The sequence below is a fragment of the Pelodiscus sinensis genome, chromosome 2 (assembly GCF_052426305.1).
Source record: "Pelodiscus sinensis isolate ZL-2025 chromosome 2, ASM5242630v1, whole genome shotgun sequence".
In the NCBI taxonomy this organism is placed as follows: Eukaryota; Metazoa; Chordata; order Testudines; family Trionychidae; genus Pelodiscus; species Pelodiscus sinensis.
In genome coordinates, this window is record NC_143053.1 from 234,169,392 (window position 1) to 234,192,438 (window position 23,047).

Genomic DNA, 23,047 nt, shown 5'->3' on the forward strand with positions numbered 1-23,047 from the left:
AGAGGAGAGGATCCAAAAGGTTCAGAGTCTGGGTTTGCTTCTAAAGTTCAAAGCTCATTCAAACCTATCAATGTCTCCTGTCAGGGACTTTGACCCTCTTCCATGGCCAACTCTGGCACCCGCGGCCTGTAATAGTTTTCTGGGTACAAGAAAGAGCCTGGCTGCCTGCTACATCCAAATCAAGCCACTGTGGGTGGCTGACAGTTGCAGCAAATACGTTTTTCCCACAGTCCTTGTGGAACATCTCATTCTTCTCCCCGTTCCTTCTTCCCCAGGGAACCCAAAATCCTATACTTTCTAATGCCCAGGGCTATCTCCCCACATCCTGCTGCCCTAAGATCTTGCTGGAATAGTGGCAGTCTCACTGCCTTCTCCTTCCTTCCACTCACCCTGGGAGCCTTACTGCTGTCTTGGTGTTCCAATCATGCCTACCCAGGTGGATGTAAACCTTACCCTGGGGGTCCTCTCTAAGTCCATGTGAAATAAACCTTTCCACCTGATATACGATGTTTCTCGCTGCCCTGGAAGTGATCTTTCCTTCCACACATACGGAGTATTTACCTACCAGTCATTCCTCCTTTTACTCACTCATATATCTACAAGTGAAGGGCACCACTGCTCAGGATTAGTGGATGGGTGCTGTTCCCTTCTCCTTGCTTTTCTCCCCACAAGTCTAAAGCAGGAGCACAGACACTGTAGGGAGCAGAGCAGCAAGCTGCAACACAGGAAGAGTAGAAAGTATGTCTCCATAACCAGGAGCTGACACTACAATGAAAACACTACCTAGTGCCAGCTGCCCAAACAGGATAGAGGGATGTTACCTCAAATCCCACACACAGAGCAGAAAACTAAGAACATTCCAACTACTTTGCTTTAATTGTATTTGCCAGACATATGCAATGACACAGTTTGGAACAAGGCAGTTGCATCTCCAATTATCTGAATTGACAGATAAGAAATCTCAATATTAAAACTGTCCAAACAGCTTTAGTATCTATGAAAATCTCTTAAGTGAGAAGTCTTCCATGTTGCAAGAGCTTCGGTATCAGTCTTCCAGAGCTACGTGATGACAGAGACTCCAAAGTGGATACATTTGCACATTTTTATTATTAAGGAAACAAATGAAATAAGGTTTGAAACTACAATTCTATAAAATTGGTAATGGAGAGGAGATACAGAGAAATACTTATAAAGGGCCTCCTTAACTGGGATTTTCAGCACTAAAATATAAATCTATTTAATGTAACTCAACTCAGAATGTGATTAATGTACCAAGTGTTTACATAAGCAGTTTCAATTGTTTGCAACATCTTACCTACCAGAAACTAATACTCCAAGCAATCTGCTTCACTGAAAAGATTAATGTAGATGGTATGTAAGAAAATGCATTTTAACAGACACATTATCAAGATCTGCAGTACTAACCTACACTAATTCTCTCCCATCTTCTTGATTTAATGCTCTCTTGTGCCCAGCTTCCCATCACTACATTAGATCAATTGAATTCCTTTCCACCTTGGTCACTATGGTCATTTCCAAAGAAGCCATGCTTCAGTGCACTTCAAATATTTTCATGAAAATCAAGAGTAAGTAGATGCTGAACAGCTAATGATGCACAGAGGTTGGAGTGGAAGCTTGTTTGCTGTTTAAATTCCTCCAAATGCTAGCTTGAGACGCTTAAGGAGGCTTTTTATGCGTTGTGTGTCCCTCTTTTCAATATCTATGTTTCTTGAGTAATAAAGTATAATCTCATTATCATTTCAGGTAAATTGATGGAAAATGTTAGCATTTTGCACCCATAATTCTCTAACCCGTTTTGTTCTTTTTAAAGTTAAAACATCCAACGCTTTTTTTCTCTTCAAAATGGCTTCTAATGTTGTGTTCACAATCAAGCACAGGTGCAAGTGACAGAAATTAGACATTTAACTATCAGATTTGACTTGCAGATCAAGTAGACATCTAAATGCTATAATTTGCACACATAGTCAATTGCAGAACCAGATTAAGGCTCCTTTAAAAATTTGGCTCTAGACATTTATACTTACTGTATACCTCACTGTAGATCTTTTTATAGCATTTTTATTTTTAAATAGATGGAAAAATACCACAAGACAAAGGAATGCATGTATGTGCGTGTGTGTGCATGTTGTGTGTGTCTTTGTTAGAGGACATAGCCCTAACTCTGCAGCATTTCTGCTGATTTATATCAGATTTAATCTAGTAATATAGCATTTGAAATCAGGTGCAGAGATTAACTACCTATCTGAGAAAGAAAAACATATATAAAATATCAGATTTCAGATGTTCTATCCCTTTTCGATTTGTGTAGTACAGTCACAATGGTAAACCAATATGTAACATCTTATCTAGGTAATTAATTTCTATTAGAAACTTAAAGTTAGACAACATGAAACAACTTCTTCACTATCACAGTTAGGGGAGAGAAAAGATAACAGACAACTGTACAAAACAAAAAACAGCTTTCATCGCTTTTGTTTTTTAAAAACCACGCATTGAAACAAGATTCATGGTGATTTCTTTAGTTACCAATAAAGCTCATGCAGAGATAGTGAATTCTAAATTAAAGTATGAAGGAGAAAAATAGATACTGTTAGATCTGACTGCTTCAGCTTTCATGAAGTAACCCTGTGAATATAACACTTGCTATTTTTGCATTGTATTACTCAAGTAGTTCTGAAATTGAAAATGTTTATTTGCTACAATAGAAAGATATAACTGGATAGCTGGCTTATATCCTTATAATGCTCAGTGTTATCATACAGAGATTCCAGAACAACATCAGGATTTAAGAGGAGATTGGTGAAAATCAGGCACATTGTAAAAGTGGCCCATTCAGATTCAAGGAAAATGTTTAACAGCATTTCATATCCACTGCATGAAGAAGATATAAAGGTTGAAACTAAGTGAAAATAATAACTAACATTGTGGCTCTGGAATGAAAATACACTGCTCATACATCAGACGCAACTTTACTCACAGAAAAACAAAAACGTACCTTTCTGTCATGACTACTGGGCATCCCAGGAGTATTTTGCTTGAGGAAGCCTGCTGTTGTGGACCATCTTGAGGGGTTTTTTCGGGAAGGTTCTTCTGAAGAAAAATTAGTATCGCTTACAGAAGTTGAAAGGCCAATCAATGCGGGGTCACTGCTACGCCGTACATGAAGTGGCATATCTGGAGGAACAAAATCAACTATAAATTAACATCAGGTAGACTGAATATGCTTCCCCCCACACAACATATTTTAAAACTCTGGGTAACTGGCTGTGACCAAAAGAAGTTTGCACACAGGCCAGCTTCTGACCTCAGGCAACTGCTTCACAGACAATGGGTTATTTAATGAAGACCAACATCAATTACCAATTGCCTAGCAGGTTCTGAAGAGAAAATGAGGACTCAGTGGTGAACTATTTGAAGCTACTTTTTAGGTTCATATGCACAATTACAATATCTTAAGCGCCTTTTACTTAAGATTTTTTTAATTGAGCAACCTGAAGCCCCAAAGAGATTACTGTAGCCATTAAAAAAATCTGAGAGACACCAACTAGCCAGGAACTAAGCCAAATTTCTGGACGCCATGACAAAATATAGGAAGGGAGTGCCTTGTTTGGGAGAAATTCCCTGTTGAAAAGCCTAATCCCCTTCTATGGTCTGCTAAAAAGGTGGTGGGAGCTCAGGTCCATACCAGATACTGACTCTAGACTGTGCTTGGGAGCGCACCAGCTAATAAAGGCCTAATATGTTTGAAGCCCCCCAACCCACTCACTCTCCCCACTGAAAAGGATCACACACACACACACACACACACACACACACACACACACACACACACACACACACACACACACACACACACACACACACTCCTGCTCTCCTCTCACTTCAAACCCTGTTTTGATTTTCTGTCTTTGTTACTCTATCACTCACAGAACCTCCTGGCTGCTGCAACAGGGATGTGTGTTTATTACTGTACCCTATTCCCCAGTCCTAAGGATGCAGTGGGTGGGGAGAAATATTTCATTAGCAATAACTGAATACAGCAGGTAGGCAGAAATGTAGGACAGAAATCTCTGATGCTATACATGCTAGGCAGCCAACTTCCATTCCTGAGCCCCTCATACTAGGTCCCTCCTGAAATATTATTACTTTTTTCCCAGTTCCACTTGCAGTATAAGGAGCCCAAAGTATAAGCTCATGACCCTCTCTACTGATTCTCCTTTTTTCCTCCTCTCCCAACAGTCCTCACTGCCTGCCTTTCCATGCTTTCCCATTCAACAACAGAGTGAAACTGACAATTTTTGTCACCTATAGTGTTGATGTAGACCAGTCCTCAAAGAAATAAGCTTTTGAGCTACAAGGAGCTATTCTGGGGTCTGAGAAACATGCTCAGACTACATCTACATTTATAAGCTTAGAGCAGCACAACTGTACCAAGATAACAGTGCTGTTGTAGGAGCTCTCAGATAGCTGCTGCCTTATGCTGATGGGAGGGTGCAATGTTCTCTCACTGACATAACACTGCGCACTATAAGGTTTATACTGGTAAAACTCATGTGATCAGGATGGGGTGGGTTTTTTTCAGATGGACTTAGGCTTTGTCTTCACAACACAGCTTTTAGCGCTATAGTCCTGTCACTAACAGTTGAGCAGTGTAAATGCTGCTTGTCCGCACTTTTGCTGATAAAAAACATCCACTCCCCATAAACGATATTTGCTTTGTCAGCATGAAAGCACTCCTACCCACAAAGCACTATTTACACTAGCATCTGCATTTGCCACTGCAACGCTTTTGTTGCATGGGGGGGGAGGGTGAAAGGCGGAGAGGGTGGAAGCACCTGTGAAGAACAAAAGTTTTGTCACTCAATTGCCTGTGCAGACCAAGCCTTTGGCTAAGTCTACACTGCCATTATACCAGGCTGCAATGTTCATAAAGCTCAAAAGCTTGTCTCTCTCACCAAAGTTCATCCACCATCAGATACAGCCTCACCCACCTGGTCTCACTACTGATTTCTGTCCATTTCTTTCTGTTCTCAATATTTTGAGTAACGCAAATAGAAACTGGAAAAAAAAATCCAGGAACACACTGAGCTCTCAGCACCATATTCAGTGGAGCAGCCCAAAGAGAGCTCTACACTGATTTATAACTGGTTAATTCTCAGAAACATTATCTTCGGAACTGTAGGGCTAGAACCATAACCATCTTTTCCTTCGGAAAAATTACATTCTACAGAAATGGATGGCACATGTCCCACACACATTTAGCAGAAAAAAATTCAATAGCAGGAATTCAACAAATGGATTTTCCAGGTTCTGCTATCTTAATGTTTACACTAGCACACAGAGGCCCTATAACAGGGTGGGCAAGAGGCGGCGAACAAGCCAGATCTGACCTTTCAAGCCTCAGGATCCAGCCCACATTTACCTCTTCAGCACTCTTATTACAGAGCAGCTGCAGCCACTTTAAACAACAGGATGCTAATTGCTATGTAGTCTGGGCAGAGAGGAGAAAGCTTTGTGCACCGTCCCTCCTCCTCCACCCCAGCAAAATCCCTCAGCTCCCACTGGCCAGTTTCCAGCCAACAGGAGATGAGAAATTTTGCTGAAGGCAGAGGCAGCAAATGAAGCTTCCTCACTCCCCATGCTGAAGCAGAGCCACATAAAGCAGCCACCCAGCATACAGGCAAGGAGCCGGTCTCAGATTTCTGCAAAGCTGCTGGCTAGGAGCTGCGTAGGTAAGTGCCTCCCAGCCAGAGTCCACCTCCTCTTTCCTCCTACCTACCTGTCTCAGGCTACCACCCAAATCCTCTGTATCCCTTCTCCCTACCTGCTCCGGGTCATAACTCCCTCCCAGAACCAGCACCCTCCTCCCAAACCCTTCCCCCAGGCCAGACTCCTTTCCTGCACACATACCCCTCCCTGATTCTGCACCCCAAGCTCCTACTCCAAATCCCCTCCTTCACCCAAACTCCCTCTCAGACCCCACACTCCCTCCTGCACCCCAGTTCTCTATCCCAAGCTCCCTTCTGCACCCCACTTGCCATACCATACCCTGTGTCCCCTCCATAGATCTTGAGGTGTGTCTAGACTACAGGGTTTTATCAACAAAAGTGGACTTTTGTCGACAAAACTATACCTGCGTCTACACTACCGCCGAGTTCTGTCGACATAACATCGACAGAACTCAGCAGTTTTGTCGTCAGTGTAAACCTCATTCTACGAGGAATAACGCCTTTTGTAAAGAGTTCTGTCGACAGAAGGCATTATTGCATCTACACTGTTCTTTGCGTCTACACTTTGTCGACAGAACTGGATGCAGTCTAGGCGCTCTTTGTCGACAGTATCTGTCAACAAAGTCTCTGTCGACAAAAGCCTGAAGTCTAGACATACCCTTGAAGTGCCCCCCTCCTTAAAAATTATTGCCCATCTCTATCCTATAAACATCACTGAGATTCTCTGTTGTGGGTAGTGCTATAGAATCACACAGACAGACAGACAGACACAGTTTCTGCCCTCCAGAATTTATAGTACAAGAATATTAGCGTGATGAATATTGGTTAGCAATATGATTTCCTGTCTTTAAAAAGCATTCACTGTGAATAGTATCCAACAGCAATTATCATGCTTTATAATGAGCATAGAAAAAAGGAAAAATCAATCAATATTTTTCACTACCATTATACTGATTTCCTATTTCAAAGCCTTACATTATACTCCAAGATTTTCACAACAGTTTTGCTTCAGCACAGATATGAATGTTTTCTGCTAATGATGTACAATATTTAATACAATCAAAACAGAAGTTAAGTAATTAGAGGCACATTTCAGGAAGGATCAATTAAATCCTACAAAACAGCATGTACACACTGAAGTTACCTTATTATTTTAAGTAATTTCTGAATATTAAATGTGCATATACTCATACAGCACACTGTCTCAAACACAGTGTGTTGGTTTTTTTTCAAGTTGCAAGGGCTCTGAAAACTTAAGTCATTGATAAGCAGTTGAAGTAAAGCATCACATTTCCTCTCCATGGTAAGCCTAACAAAAGAAACACTACGGAATCCCAAGAGATCTGAGTAACAAAGGTGACACAGATGTAGTCACAGGCAACAGCACCACAAAGTGTAATCAAGTGACCACATTAACAGAGGTATCTTAGCTCTTGACTTAGCTCTGAACATCGTCTCTCATTTATTACATTAGCCTGGACAGGCAAGTGGTTCTGTGGTAAGAGTTGTGCCACTTAAGAAAAATGCCCATCTATATTTCAGTTCCAAACAGCTGTCACCAGAATGTATTTCTCCAGTCTGCTAACCAGCAGTACACTTAACCCTACTACATGCACCAATAAGTTACAGCCATGCAGCTACTTTGTTCACTTGCATTAAGACATATTTAGGATTACAAATCCAAAGGATACCTGCTAGCATGCTTTGCGCCTCTTTTCATTTTCTCCTGTAAATTAACTGATAAGATGATTTTTCAATGAACTGTAGACTACTTTTCCAAAGATGATAATTAACACTTCATTTCCTGTCTTTCTTCAGCAAAAATGTGATCACTTGCACTTTGCTAAATAGTGGCAACTTTTCAAAAAGAAAAGCTGTCATCAAACAAGGAATCCCAAATTATACATATCTCAGAAAAAAAATGTATTAACAGTATGTAACACACAACATACTCACTGACAAGCTTGCCTAAGGAGGTTTTTTCAGTCATTTCCTAGACACTTTCCTAAAGGGCTTGGGAGATGAGAGGAGAGGGGAAAGAGTCTTGCATACACACTACTAATGAGAAAATACTACTTGCTAACTAACTACTGCTGACATGTACATAGACAGCAGGAGGCCTTTCCCAGACGGAATCCATGTTTAAACATAAAAGTGATAGCAGGTGTTAATATCCAGACTCTACCAAAAATGAATTATGAACCATATTTGCTTAAGCACATAATTAAATATATTTCCAGGTTACACATATGTTTTTAACATGAGACACTTTTTGCATGATTGGAACATGGGTGCCAACCCACTTCAGTTCTAGCTCTGCTAAAGCACAAATTTTCACCACAACTATACCAACAGATTTATCTACAACAACCTATAATTATTGCAAGTTATCAAATATCTCCTCCTCTGCTTTTCTGATACTGATATTTCAAAAACTCCTCCTACACAATTGTGATGCTCATGAAAAGGATATATTGAATGGACTTTCTATTATTGTTGGTTATAATTGTCTGTTTACCTAATTTATAGATTTCAAAAGGATATATTCTCTGAAATATTAAAAGAAAAAAATCAAAGAAAATGAGTTTCAATAATTGAACTACTAGATGAAGTGCGCAAGGGACCAATGCAATGTCACTGATTCCAGGATGACAGCTGATAGCGTTTGATGTCTGTGGTTTCTTTGAAGACTGGATAAAACAGCAATGAACTCTAATCACAAGGCTTCAAATTCTCTGTGGCACTAATGCACTGTAAATATTGATTTGCTTCTGTAGCTAAGGTGCCTTTTAAATAACCACTAGAAACAGTAAATCTAATAATGAATTACAGAAAGTTTTAAAAGTCAAAAAGAACTGGGAGGAAAATCAAATATAAAAAATCATGGGAAGGTATCATTGAATCAATATTTGTGTTATATTTAAAGAGCTTACGTACTTAGACCACATTTTCAATGCCATCATGGTTAAGGCAAAAAACTATTATCTAGTGAGGTGGAACCATCCTAAGGGACAGAAGGTCTCAATTCAGAGGCTGGGAATTATTGCTGACTGGAAGTCACTTTTTTAAAAAAAGCTATAAATTCAAAACCTTCTCACTGTATATTCTACTTTTTCAACTTTAGAGGCACAGAAGTATAACCCCTCCTTCCTGCCAGCAATTCCATTTTTATTATAAAAGGATTTCCATCTTTCCTGATTGTCCGCTGAAAGAAGTATGCTTCTGAGCTAAAGCAGCTGGAGAGCTAATGTGTTTAAAAATCTGGCAGATTCTGTCCGTGAGCCCATAATGCCTAGCGCTGGGAGAATGATGGCATTGCAAAGGAAGATTTTCCAATGGTGCAGAGCTCATGAATAGAGTTCCATACCACTTTGTCACTGCTGACAGCATAAAGTAGACAGTGGGAGGAAGGGAGTGACAGAAGCTAGAAGACCTCTGTCTTTTGAGGTTTCCAGCTGTTGCTTCAGCTCCTCAGAATCATTTGCAGCTGATGAGGTCCTGCATACAGTGAACTTGAGGCAGGAGACTACATGTGATGCCAACAGGTGGAACCAAAACTGGGACATTTGGAGCTAAGCACATAACCCTCTACAGCTTGAGATAAAAGACAGCTGCCACTCAGCTAAGGCTGAAGAGCAGACTCATTCTCTCTCTGTAAGTGCCATTACATGGGACAGTGAACCACACCCAGTCGATGTGTAGGTTACATACAGAGTAGAACATTGGGCCAGCTTTATACCATCTCTTCACTCGCAGCAAAGTATCAAGCCCATGACAGTTGAGTTTCAAATGAACTACTGAAATGAAAACCTGGACAAACAGTACAGTAATTTGATCAATACTTTGAGGCTATATTGGGTGAAATATAACCATATCTCAGTCAAATTGACTACATTTTGCTACCAAAACTGGAATCTGCACATAAGCAGCTATCTATACTAATCAAGAGGTAAAAGCAGGGCTATTCATAGTAACAGGTAAGAGCCACAAGTAAACACAGCTTAGCCCCAACAAGTACATACTGTAGACAATTATCCTTAACTGAAATCTATTTTATTTTTAAAGAGGTTTACATTAATCTCATGATTGAAATGTCTACACTTAAGTTTCAAAATCCCAGAAAGGACAATTCAATTCTCTGTTCTTCCAAGTTACATATACAGAGTTCCATACACTTCCCAATCTCTGGTTTAGAAATTTTCCAGCAAGAAAAGTAGGCTATTATTCATTCTCCAGTCCTATGGAAAATGGAAGATATTAACCTCTAAAGAATTTAGATTATAAACTGGACTTTAAAGATTTTAAGGCCTTCACTCAGAAGAAGGAAGAAGAAAAAGAAACAACTGGAAAATCAACTGATTGCAAACTGATCTACAAACTGGAAACTAATAATGCTAATGCTTCTCAATTTTCTTCTGGCAGATAAACAGAAAAGTACAATCAAAAGCTAAGTACATAATTAAAGAAGAAAAATGTTTCAAGAAAAACTATGTTCCAGGAGCAAAAAGGGCAACTCCACTGGACAAACATATCTTTTATTTTAAAGGAAACTCAGGTTTCCATTATCTGGCTGACTACTGGAGAAGAAGTAGTCATGCTGAATTGCATGACTACATAGTGTACCAGCTGCATGGGTTTATGTTGTGTTGTGTCGTGTCGTGTTGTATTTTGTGTGTGTGTGTTTTTTTTGTTTGTTTGTTTTTTGGAAACTGAAAATAGCAATGATTAATAACATTATGGAAAATCTCCAAAGTTTGACTAAATGTTTTATTTTTGCATTGGCAATCTAAAGATAGATTGTTCTAAACGGAACATAACCCAGATGACCCAGCTGTTTCATGCAATTAGATACCTATCATCTTGTCCTGAAAAGTGACACTAGGCTTTAACCAGTGTATACTAACAGTTAACGGTTGTGACCATTGTAGTGTAGGGAATTTAGGACACATGGAAGAGAAAAGTATATCTGGTCACTCTTCTGAGAGTGAGAGACAAGGAGACATGTGTACTGATTTTTTGAGCTCCTTGATCTCCAGACCCAAGTTCACCGGGATTCACTTTAGAAGGACCTGATGGGCCCTGAAGACAACGTATGGAACCAGGTTACTGCATCTCGTGACAGTCTTATCCAGAAAGGAGAAAGTGATTTCCATCAGAAGTGGGGCTTCTTCCTCTTCCTCTGTTTCTGCAACATCCACCCAAGCCATCATCTGGACTAAGGACGTTAACTATTGGTTATTTTACTAGTTGATAGGCACTTCTGCATTCCTCCTTTGACATGTACAAGAGCTCCCTAATAGGGCTCTTGTTCATTTCAAAGAAGGAATGCAGAACTCCATGTGCAGTCTGGGGCCAGCGAGATGTTCCGCTGACTCTGGGCTGCACACAGAGTGCCAGCTTTGAAATGTGCAAGAGTCCCCAGCGGAGGCTCTTGTGCATTTCAAAGCGGCAGCGCAGCATGGAGCCCGGAGTTACAGGGGGACTCAGAGTCCCCCACTGATCCTGGGTTCCATGCTGAAGTTCCAATTTGAAATGCTACGCAGAGCTGGGGTCCTCCAAACCACCAATGGCAATCTTCAGAAATTTGGGAGCAGGGGCATGTCTGCCAAGGGCTGGGGTGTCAACTCCACAGGAGGCATCTGCCAGGATTTACGGCTTCAACCCTGCTCCTGCTGAAGCCCTAACAAGTAAGTCTAAAGCCTGGAGAATAACTTTTACATCTCCTTGTATTATGTATCTATACTCAATGCCATCATTCTCTCACCTCTCAGTTTAGCAATGTGCAAATTTAATTAATGTGCTGTTTACATCTTCTTCCAGACCATCAGTAAGATATATAAAACCAGTCCTAACAGCAGTCCTTATGATATCCTCTTAGACAGCACTCTTCCAGACATACACCAGCATTTGTCATTATCTTTCAAGAATCATGCTTTGGTTTTCTATCCATATGAAAAAGATCTAACCTAACAAGAGATTTTGATTGAATGCTCTAAATGCCTTTCTGATCTCTAAATATTTCACTAACTGCATTTTTTTCCATCTACTTATGTTATAATTTGTAAATAAAGTGATTGATTTGGTCTGGAATCATTTGTTCTTCCTCTTTCTGTACTAGTTAATTATCATGTCTCTATCCTGTAGTGACTATGAGAAAGTATGACCAGCTATACTTGAGTGTTTAATATATTCACTCAAATATTTATTCTAGTATTTTACTAGGGTCAAAATTCAGATTACTCAGTTTATTGCCAATACTATCTTCCTTTCTTTATAAAGGATAGTGCCACCTTATCTTTCCCTGCTCTTGTCTGGTATCTGTAGCACTGCATACTTCATGCTTTTTCAAAATAAGATGTGAGTGGTTAAAGTAACTTCATTAGCTAAATCTCTTCAGATCTCAGTATGCACATTATCTGGGGCTTCTTATTAAAAACTCTATTATATATTTCTACTTGACCAAATATTCCCTTTTCTTAACCTTCATAATAATTAGATTGTAATATTACACATTCACAAGCATTTCCAAATGCTAACATAAAAAACTTAGAAGTAGATTACAGACTACTTGAACAAATTCTGTATGAATGATTATAAAATAAACATTCTGCAAAAGTGTTAAAACTAAAAATGTACATTCACATTTATATCCCTACCCCCAGTGAATAGGAAAAGGAAATTCAACTTATTAAACATAATGCATGTCTCTACCTATTGTAAAACGTTAATGATACCTTTAACTTAGCAAAATTTTCAGTATATTTGTCTGCTTGCACATTTGCCATGAATACATCATGTGCATCCTCATAATTAACAGTGTTAAAATAAAATTTTCAACAACCCTGAGACATACCAGGAGAACAGGAAAAAAAGGCGGCAAGCTTGCATAAAACAGTATCACCTTAATAAGCCTTGGTTTAAGGAGAAAGAAACTGAACAAACCCCTAGTAATTGTGTCATTTTTCAAATTACTTCCTCGGCCAGAACCTGTTTTGAATTTAAATTTCAAAAGGTATTCCTTCGAATAATCTCCTCACAGATTTAATTATCAGAAAAATAAAATCTAATGGCATGGTCCGATCCCAATGATAAGGACACATTATATCCTGCATCTTGAAAGTCCTCTTCGATACACACTAACTCCCTCCTCCTATTTTGAATATGGGTACTGAGAACTGAGAGATTAAAATCTTTGCATCTTCAAATTATCAATCTATCCTGACCCTGACTTTCTTTCAAAATTCTGTTTTCTAATCATCAAGTTCTGAAATTATGGTTTTGGTACTGACCTCCTCTCCTAGCTTGGGGAAATGAACTGACTTTTTAAAACTAACAAATAAAACATGTTTATTTACGGGGGCAGAGAGAGCTCAGTGGGTTGAGCATTGGCCTGCTAAACCCAGGGTTGTGAGTTTAATCCTTGCAACAGCCATTTAGGGATTTGGGGAAAAAATTTGTCAGGGATGGTACTTGGTCCTGCTGTGAAGGCAAGGGACTGGACTCGATGACCTTTCAAGGTCCCTTCCAGTTCTAGGACATAGGCAATCTCCATTAATTAATAGCAAAGTGAGAGATTTTGCACAAATCAAATAATATCTAGAATACCCAGAATTCTTGTGTTTCTTGCTTTTATTTGAAAGCTTTTAGTAATTCTAGTCATTTGTCTGAATATATTTCAGTAATGCTTTTGTTGGTGTCAGTATTTTTGCATGCATTTCCTGTGACGGTTCCTCTAATACATAAGCAGCTCTCTCCTTTAGCAATTCTCCTGCTGTAAAACTGAAAAAGTTCCACTCCTCCTGCATGATGACAGATTTTTCCAAAATATCGTCCCATTATATTATTTCTTCAAACATTTGCTTATAATATGGTATGCATTGCCATCCTTGCCCCTGGTGAAGCTGATAGTGTCTCATGGATCAAAGATCATGCAACATAAATAGAAGTCTGATTTATCTAACTTAAATACCCTGAATTAACTATAAATTACCTCCAGCATTTAAAAATGTATTGCATCTTCTTTCTTAAAATCCATTTGCTGGTTTATACAAGGTATGTGCAGACTAGACCCCATTTACTGTGTGCCTTCCATTTTGGATTCCATCTCACAGAGCCTAAGTGAGAAGTCTGCAGATGCCTAAGAGACAATGATGATGTTTGCTTCCAACAAAACTTTGGGTTTTATTTATGAACTGTCAGTAGGCAGGAAAGAAATTACCATCTGCAACTGTACTGTATGGACAATTGCTTTTATCAGTAACCATGGCGGGAGCAGAGTGACAGCTGCACACCTGAGATTATATCGGAACATCCGTGGGCCCAAGCATTAATATTTACAGGAAGCAGCCTGTAAGCATTTGGTACAGACACAGAAATACCACAAAATAAGTTACACACACACACGCCAACCTTTCCTCCAACAGCCTCTTGCATGTGTGTAAAAAGCAGCAATTTTAAAATCATCAGTGAAGATTATATAAAGGTAAAAAATATGTTCCATTATACTTGGATCTCTCATATTTGTTGAACGCTGCACATAAATTCACTCCAATAGTCACCAGCCACCAAGATCTCCAGGCCATCTCTTTAGAGCTGGGTATAATCGTGTGCACTGATGGGCTTCTGAGACAGGGGATCACACTACTCAAGTCAGCCACTAATCACCCTCAGTGATTGCGGGAAACATACTGTGGGCTAGAAATATCTGCCATTAATGCATGGTGCTCAACCTTTATCTCTCCTACCTTCCAATAAACATGATTTTGTATATATTCCCTGGTTAGAGTGATAGAAAAATGTTTTCCGCTGCTAATTCACCCTGGAGCAGAGAGAAATTAATTCCCATTCTACAGAAGCAATTCCCGTGGAGCAGTCACCAAACAATAAGTTTATACTTTGAACATGCATGAGTACCCAAGGGTTACATATGTTAACTCTATTATGCAGCAACTATATGGGTAATTAATGTCCCTGTGCTATACAATTCCTTCTTTAACTGGCACAGAAATTTCTCTCACTCTTCTTCACAAACCCAATGCAAGTGCTGATACTTGCACATACTAGCAGATTATTTATTTTTACCCAAATTTTCAGAGGAATAAGTTACCAAAACCCCAAATAATGTCACTGCTACAAATTTACATTGCCAGGATGTATATGCACCATTCTACTCCTTGAAACTTTAAACATAACTCTTGACAATCAAGCAAATCAAATTCTACCCAATGGTTGTTTCCTAGGTAACCAGCACAGCCACAGACAAAAAAACCTGCAGCCGTTCTACTGGGGTTTAAAACAAAATACCTCTGAATTGTTAAAATCATCACATAGGGAGCAACATTGAACATTCCCTAGTGTAAACGGTATATGGCAAATAATATGGTTCCAATGGGGTAGCTAGTGCAGTTGTGAGAAGATAGACTACATACAGAGGCTCCTTGTCTCCTTCGGCTGCCGTTGAACCAATGAGGATAGAAGTAGCTCACTGCCAACTGTTAAATAAATTATTCACCTCTAAAGTGTGTGTGAATGGAGGCTGAAGAAAGTGTCCAACTGACATCCCTGTAGAATGAAATTCTCTTTTCACAAACCTGGCAACATGCAAGCTCCTCTTCCCCCCGCCTCACCAATCTGACTCTAACTTCAGCAGGAGGCAACATATCTAGGGACCCTGGAGTAATTTAGTCTCCGCATTCATTCTGGGATCTCTGCCAAAACAGCCAACAATGATGTTCCATTACTGCCAATCATGGTGGTGGAGGTTCTTTTCTGACATTAACAGCAGCAAGCCCTTCCATTATCTACCAGACATTTTATGCAGTATAAAGATCAGACAGAGCAACAGCTTTGGGTAGTTAGTGACTTAGGCTGGTTTTGAATTTGTGACCTACAAGTATTGTATAGGGTGAACCTCTCTGATCCAACACCTTTGGGACATGGTTGGTGCCAAACCAGAGAATTTGCCAAAGAACAGGAGATCAATATTGTCTAACAGCATTACCAACACTTCCACTGCTTACTGGGTTCTTAGAAGACATTTAGGAGTAAATTAGAGCTAACAATAGCACAGAACACTGACAGCCAGGACTGGTGACTGTAAGCAAACTACTTTATGGCTCCATGGGAAACCTGGCCACCCCCATGTAAGTGGACATCCGGCTAACTAAAATCATGCCAGATCATAGATTTTGCCAGAGCTGAGTCTGCCAAACTTAAGAGGTTCAACCTGTAGATAGTCTATATACTGATACTAGACGGCATGGTTGAGATGTATTTGCAAATTGAGTGTAAGGCTTATGACAGCTATGTAATGAAACTTGATTTTAGCCAAAGGACTTTACAGACATACAGTTTTGTGTAGAGAGAAAAGGTACGTGTATGAGTGGAGAAAGTGAGGGTGGAGGAGGTGGGTCTGTTTTTCTGTTTGAATTTTCTCTATTACAAAACTTTGACAGTTAACCTTTAGAGCAAGATATATTGGCAAGGTACTGCTGAATGGATATTAAAAATGTCTAACTTCTACCCTGTTTCTGTAACTGTAATGGCATTTACTCTTATTTCCATGGCAGAAATACCTACTAGGATTATTAGAAACAAGTTGCTTACATTTATGAAGCACAGTCTCATTTCATATGTCAGCAATAAATGGAGTTAGGGTTTCACAGCCTCATACCTGCCACTGACAACCAGGACATGTGGAGTTAGGAAAGGCAAGATGGGATTAGAAAAAGCAAAGTTGTCATGCCAAACACTGACATATCCAGTTAAATATCATTTTCAGCAGAAGTTGCTTATATAAATGGAAACTGCTGCACTCCAAAAGGGAAGAGAAGTGGCGTTCTATTTAAAAAGTGAGCGGAACTAGAGGTGAAGCTATGCAGACAATGCATTTGCATGTTTAAGCCATTAGGATGAAATGCTGCCATCTCTCATTGCCTGTGGAAGACTGCAGTGTAATACAATTGCTGTGCTCCACACAGAGAAAAGACAAATTGTGAGGCACTGCACAGAGGAACTTTGTACTTTCTTTCTGGCTCTTTCTTGGGAGGCAGGTGAAACAGTGGGTCCCTGTCTTAGCAGATCCAAAATCAACTCTAATAATCATGTGATACAAAGCTGGAAACTACTGCAGCTCATTAAGCTTGTGATGAAGATCCTGTTTGTTTCTAGATATCTGGAATAGGTAGCAGGATTAAAAAAAAACCAAAGGAAGTTTTTCTTGATGCAGCATAGTCAACCTATCAAACTCTTTGACAGAGGCAATTGTGAAGACTAGGACTTTAACAGGGTTCAAAAAAGAACTAAATACATTCATGGAGGATAGGTCCATCAATACCTGTTAGCCAGGATGGGTAGGAATGGTGTCCTTAGCCTCTGTTTGTCAGGGGCTGGAAATGGATGACAGGAGAGGGATAACTTGATGATTACCTGTTTCTGTTCACACCCTTTGGGGCATCCGCCATTGGCCACTGTCAGCAGACAGGATACTGGGCTGGACGGACCTTTGGTCTGATCCAATATGGCCATTTTTATGTTCTTATGAGCTTTGCAGGGCCACAAATATTTTGAGGGAGTGCTGGTACTCCATCATAATTTGTATACTGGAAATTGTCAGGCTTGGCAACTGTTCTCCCCTTGTGTTATGTGTCATGTGGATGCTTTCTCACTTTTACATGTTTGCTTGGAGAAGGATCCCCTCTTGTCCATTTTACAAATGTCACTCAAAAGAGCCTGCCATGTGTTTGAAAGGGTCTTAGGAGAATGTGTTTCAGCAGCCTGCCCCAATTTCTTGACAAATTTTAAGGGAGAAGGCTGTCCTTTGCATATTGATTTCAGCAATCTCCAGGCCAATCCTTGAGGGTTGGCAACCCAACTCAAAGTGGAGGTCAGAACATTCAGGGACAATCTGATTTGTTGCATACAGATGTAAGGAACAAAATCGAGTAGGGGAGTGAGCCAGGAGCGGCCTCCATCTATCCAACTATTCAACCTCCCAAAGACTCTACCATAGCCCAAAGTGGTGGCATACAATACCTTGTGCAGATCTTTTTATTATTTACCTAATGCTGTTGCTACTATAAAACTAAAAAAACCATCCTGTGACAGCAATTTTCTTATCACCACCACAGTATCTAATCTATGGGCTCTGTGAAATGATGCTGAAATATTTTGATTGCTGAAAAGAAGAATGAAGCCTTACATAGCCCACTGAAGAGGCAGAACTGCATGAGAAGACAGACATCTCCTGTGCTGGTGGAGTTATTACTTGAACTCACCTGGGAGTGAAGTGGGTTTACGAGCGCACCATTATTCTTACCTTACATTAGAATTTAGAAAGCCATCTGCTGTTATGGCCTTCCAAGCATATTGATTTTTCAATCTATGTATCCATATGAGGTTTGTATATTGTACATGGACATTCAGAGAAAACATGAGTGAATCTTGGGGGTGATTTATGGATGACTGAATTGGTGAGAGAAAATACACAGAGTGCAGCTGTAGCAGAATGCCTATTGCACCCCACTGATCATCCACACAAAAATAAATTCTAATTATATCTGCCAGGAAACATTCTAAGTTTCTGAAAACTTTACTTTAAAACTGTTCACACAAAGAACCTAAGAATCTGTCTGTACTGTCAAGTGAACTTTGTACAGCTTTATAACATAGTATTTTCAGCCACATGGGTAAACATCAACATTATGAGGACTGGCTACCATTATCAGAACTAAGGATTTTAAATTCCACTTAACTCTTGCTTGCCATTGCTCCCTTTCAAAATTTAAAGGTAAATAACCACCAGTAGACTTGCATGTAAAAATAGGTTCACACACAATAAACATATAGTATATGATCTTGTTTGGTAAAACACAACATTTGTCACATTTATGTATGGATTAGAAAGCATTACATCAGTGATGACCAGCATTTACTCTAATTTTTTATGGCCATATACAGAATAAACTTTGTTATGTGCACCAATATGGAAATAATGTGTGACAAGTCACCTCCATATCGGTGCACATAACAAAATTCCTTCTGCAAATGGATGGTCTGTGGCAGGGGGTAGGGTTAAGGGATTGTGAGTGGGGAAAGGGGCTAAGAGTAGGAGGAATTGCAGGTTCAGGGGACTGAGAATGAGGCATTTGGGATGCAGAATGGGACTCCAGCCTGGGTACAAGGCGTTTGGAGGGTGGAAGCAGGCTCAGAGCAGGAGGTTGGAGTGAGGATGCAAGGTCTCAGCAGCAGTTGATGTGAGAGCTGTAGATGTGATTAGGAGGGAACGAGGTGGAGCAGGCACAGGGATGGCTCTCAGGGTTAGGATGTGGGGTCTGGGAGGGAGTCAAAGACTTAGGGTGCAGGACAAGGCTCAAGGGCTGGCGTTGGGGGGTTTGCTTGCAGGGCACATACCTGGGACATCTCCTGTTTGGCGGGGAAAGGAGGGACAGGTTGCCCTATGCTTACCTGCAGGCACTCTCCCCTGCAGCTCTCACTGGCAGCGATTCCCAGCGAATGGGAGCTGTGGGGTGGGAGCCTCCAGCTGAAGGCACAGAGCTTCCAGATGCTCACAGCAACTCAGCTCCATGAAAAGAGGAAAGAACGACAGTGCATGGAGCTGCCTTTCCCCACACACCCATCCCTGCCAGGAAGGGCTGACCCACAACAAAGGGCTTCACTGGATGCAGCCCAGAGCCCTGGGTTAAGGGGGCTCCCTCAGCTGGAAAGCATGGGTTGCAGCCCCTAAAGCCCCTTTCTTAATCCAAACCAGCCAGAGAAGCACGTCTCTCCCCTGTTCACAGCATCTCCATGTGTGGCAGCCCTGAACCCCTTCGTGAGGCTTATTAGACAGCAGCGCAGTCACATAGCTTAGAGGGAAACCTTGAGATGGGCAACCTAAGCTAGTCAATTGGTCAAATGAATTGCGCTCCTGCATCCAGTGGGCTGCAAGACCATTGCAACCAAGATGGTTTCCTGAGATAGGGTCATTTTTGCTAACTACACTTGGGTACATAGAATTTGCGGCATGCACCGACTGAACCATGTGATTGGATGCAGAGGGCGTGCACAGCTCTCACATGAATGTCATGTGCAGTTAGCACACACCTCACTTCACAAGCCCTTACTTTACGTGTGTGTCACTTTAGTAATACCGATAGGGGGTGGGGGGAAGCTACATGGACAGAAACCAACAGAATCTAGCAACCCTGCACATGGGCAACAGTAAAAATGTCTTGTGGACTACACACAGAACCTCAATGGGCCGCATGTGACCCGTAGGCCACAGGTTGCACATTAGTGCATAATATTATCAGTTAAATAATCTAAGAAGTCATCAGGAGGAAAAAATGTTACTGATCCATGGAAGCATTCCCTATATATTACAATGAGAAATGCCAAAATGAAGAGGTAAAGGGATAAAAGGTTTAAAAAAAAAAAGAAAAAGAAAACCAGACAACCCTTTAACTCTTCTCATAAATAACGCTGAAGATTTATAATGTACTGTTCAACAATTGCTTTGCTTCACCAAGGAAGTGACTGAATTTTAGTGGTAGATTAATTTTGCTCGCTTCATATATTTGTGTTTGGGGATTATCTACAACAAATAGCAAGATACTACACCATGTTGTAATTTCTTATGTCAGTGTCTTAAAATTTTGCCATAAATATTCATGTTAGGTCAAAGTCTGGATTACCAGTCCACATACAATTTATCATCATTACTTAAACTCTGAAAAGTATTCATTAACATTAATTTGAAGTTGGATAACTTTAAAAATATCAAAGTAAGCTTCTTCCAGAAATTTGTGAAGTTATTTAGAAAGCAATTAAACCAGAACATAGACCAAATGCTTTTCAAACTAACATATAGTGCATACACAAAAAACTGTTTGAAGAATGTTCAAAACTCCATTAACACCTACTTTTTTCTTAGATCCACGGTTCAAATTTGGGGGCAGGGAAAAGTTATCTGTTAGTCACACACTACACATACAAAAAACGAACCATTTTAAGAATTTTAGAAAGGGAGCCAAGTTTAAACTTACATCGGAAAGCGAATCTAAGTCTTAACTCTGGAATGTAGCCACTAGCTGTCCTTAATTATGCATTTTTAAACTCTGTAGCTACATAACTATAAGAAAACCAGTAAAATAAATTCATATAACAGGGATTCTACAGTTAAATGTCGCAAAATACGCCATAATTACCATCAACAACCATCTTACATGCTACAACCCTAAACACTGTATATGTCTAAGTCCAGGCTCTGTCCTTAGCTTCTCTCTAAACTTCCAAAATCGTACTACTTGTGATTATAAACTATATTATTTATATGTCCTCATTTTTAATTATTACTAATCACCATACATTGAAATGATAATTCTATCTTGGGACAGGTTAAAAACATGGCCAAAATATTTATGGGTGGCTTTATATGTTCCTTCCATATACAGCTGCCCATAAATGATTGTCTATATAGGGAGACAACTATATAGACAATCATTTTAGTCTGCTTGCCAACTATAGGCAGACTAAAATGATTGTCTGCTTATAGTTGCTTACACCTTTCTCAAGCATCTGATACTGATCATGGTCACACAGGATATTGGACTAGACCAATAACAGGTCTGATCCAAAATGGCAATTCCAATGTTTTGGATAGGAAAAAAACCTTCAGATGTCAGTGGGCTTATCTTACTGGTCCTCTGAATCTTCTCCTTTTAAAAAAGGAAACCAGCAACTCGAAACTTGACCAGCAAAACCTGTGTTATCTCCACAGTAAACATTAATCACTCTGTGGATCTGTGCAGTGGATCCCCTCCACTTCCACAGTGCCCACAGAATCCCAATCCCTTACACTGCCAGTGGATAGCCTTCCCCAACAGAGTACTCCTCTAATCACACAGCGTAAAATCCACTGCTCCATGTAGCAATAAAAGGAGATCACTTCTTTAAGGTTGGAGCTCCCTGGTCTGTCACCCTTGGGACATGACAGCTTCTGAATGAGGGAATTTGCCAGACCAGAGGCCCCATGCCTCCAGGCCAACCAGCCCCCTACTACCTCTGGTCCACCGGAAGCTGCCAGCCCCAAGCCCAGGACTGCTCGATGCCAGCCCACTGCCATTGGGTTCCCAGACCCAAGGCTTTAAGGTCCAGGGACATCTGTGGTCCTGCTGGACCATGGATGTTGCCAGACCAGAGAGTCCGAGTTTAGGGAGGTTAACCTGTATAACTGTAGATTTGTAGAGATGCGTGGTCCTGGTCCCTATCTGTACTCCATCAAGAGTTACGCATACACACCATGCATCCAGAATTGGAGAAGTGGAAAGTAAGTAGTGTAGTTAGTCCACACATGTGCCTTTGCTCACCTCATGCCTCCATCTAAGGCAATAAAGGGCACAGCAGACCAAGAGTCTCTTCAGTTCTTTCCTTACTTCCAATACCAGGATGTGGAATTCAGGTAGGGAATTGACATACTGAAGAACATACAATTATAGTTAAGTAACCTCCCCCTCTTCTCCGAGTAATGATCCCTATTGTATTCCACTAAGGGTGACTGACAAGCAGTACCTAAATTGGAAGAGAGTGGAAGGATGCAACAGTCAGACAACAGCCATGCCAAAAGGAGGCATCCACATTAAGTCATTCACTAAGATCAAGTGCTGCCAAGGTGGACCCCAAACTCCATGGGGGCACTCTACATATATCTACAAGATAAATGCCTTGAAGGAAGACTGTGGTGGAAGCCAGAGTTCTCGTGGAGTGAGCCCACAACACTATAGGGGGAAATAGGCCTGACAGCGTTAAAGTTTAATGCAACCAGAAATCCATTTGGAGATTCTCAGGGAGAGAGGAGATGCCCCTTGAGTTACTCTGCTATTGTAATAGATGAGTGGTCCTCAAAGTTTTCAAAGTCATATGCCCTTACACTGAATACACACCCACCTCCCTGCATAGCTGGTGCTGGAAGCAGAGCTACACCTGAAGGTGAGGGGAACAGAGTTAAGTGGGCCAAGCTGACTACAGCTGGTCTATGTTGCCGTCTGGACGGATTTCTTGGTAGGACTGGGAGCAGGTCTTGGGGCAGGAGCATAGTCAGACTGGGAGCAGGGCCAAGCTAGGGCCGGGAGAAGGGTAGCAGTTGGGCTGAAGTGGAGGGCAGCAACCAGGCCCTCTCCCAGTCCTGTCACCAGCATCAGCCCTCCAACCCTCTTGAGTCAGGTCCAGGTCTCACCAAGTGCCCACACCAAAGGTTACTCCACATACCCCAGAGTTTGATTATCTCTACAATAAATAGT

At 40.7% G+C, this 23,047-nt stretch overlaps 1 protein-coding gene across 13 annotated transcripts in view; it reads right to left on the reverse strand.

Annotated features, from left to right (window-relative positions):
* The window catches only part of PARD3 (par-3 family cell polarity regulator), a 683,059-nt gene that overhangs the window by 365,494 nt on the left and 294,518 nt on the right, over nucleotides 1-23,047 (reverse strand). For all 13 annotated transcript variants that reach the window (XM_075922689.2, XM_075922683.2, XM_075922685.2 and 10 more), the window contains one exon: nucleotides 3,017-3,195. In XM_075922689.2, the coding sequence (XP_075778804.2) occupies nucleotides 3,017-3,195 (179 nt within the window). The remainder of the gene's footprint in view (nucleotides 1-3,016; nucleotides 3,196-23,047) is intronic.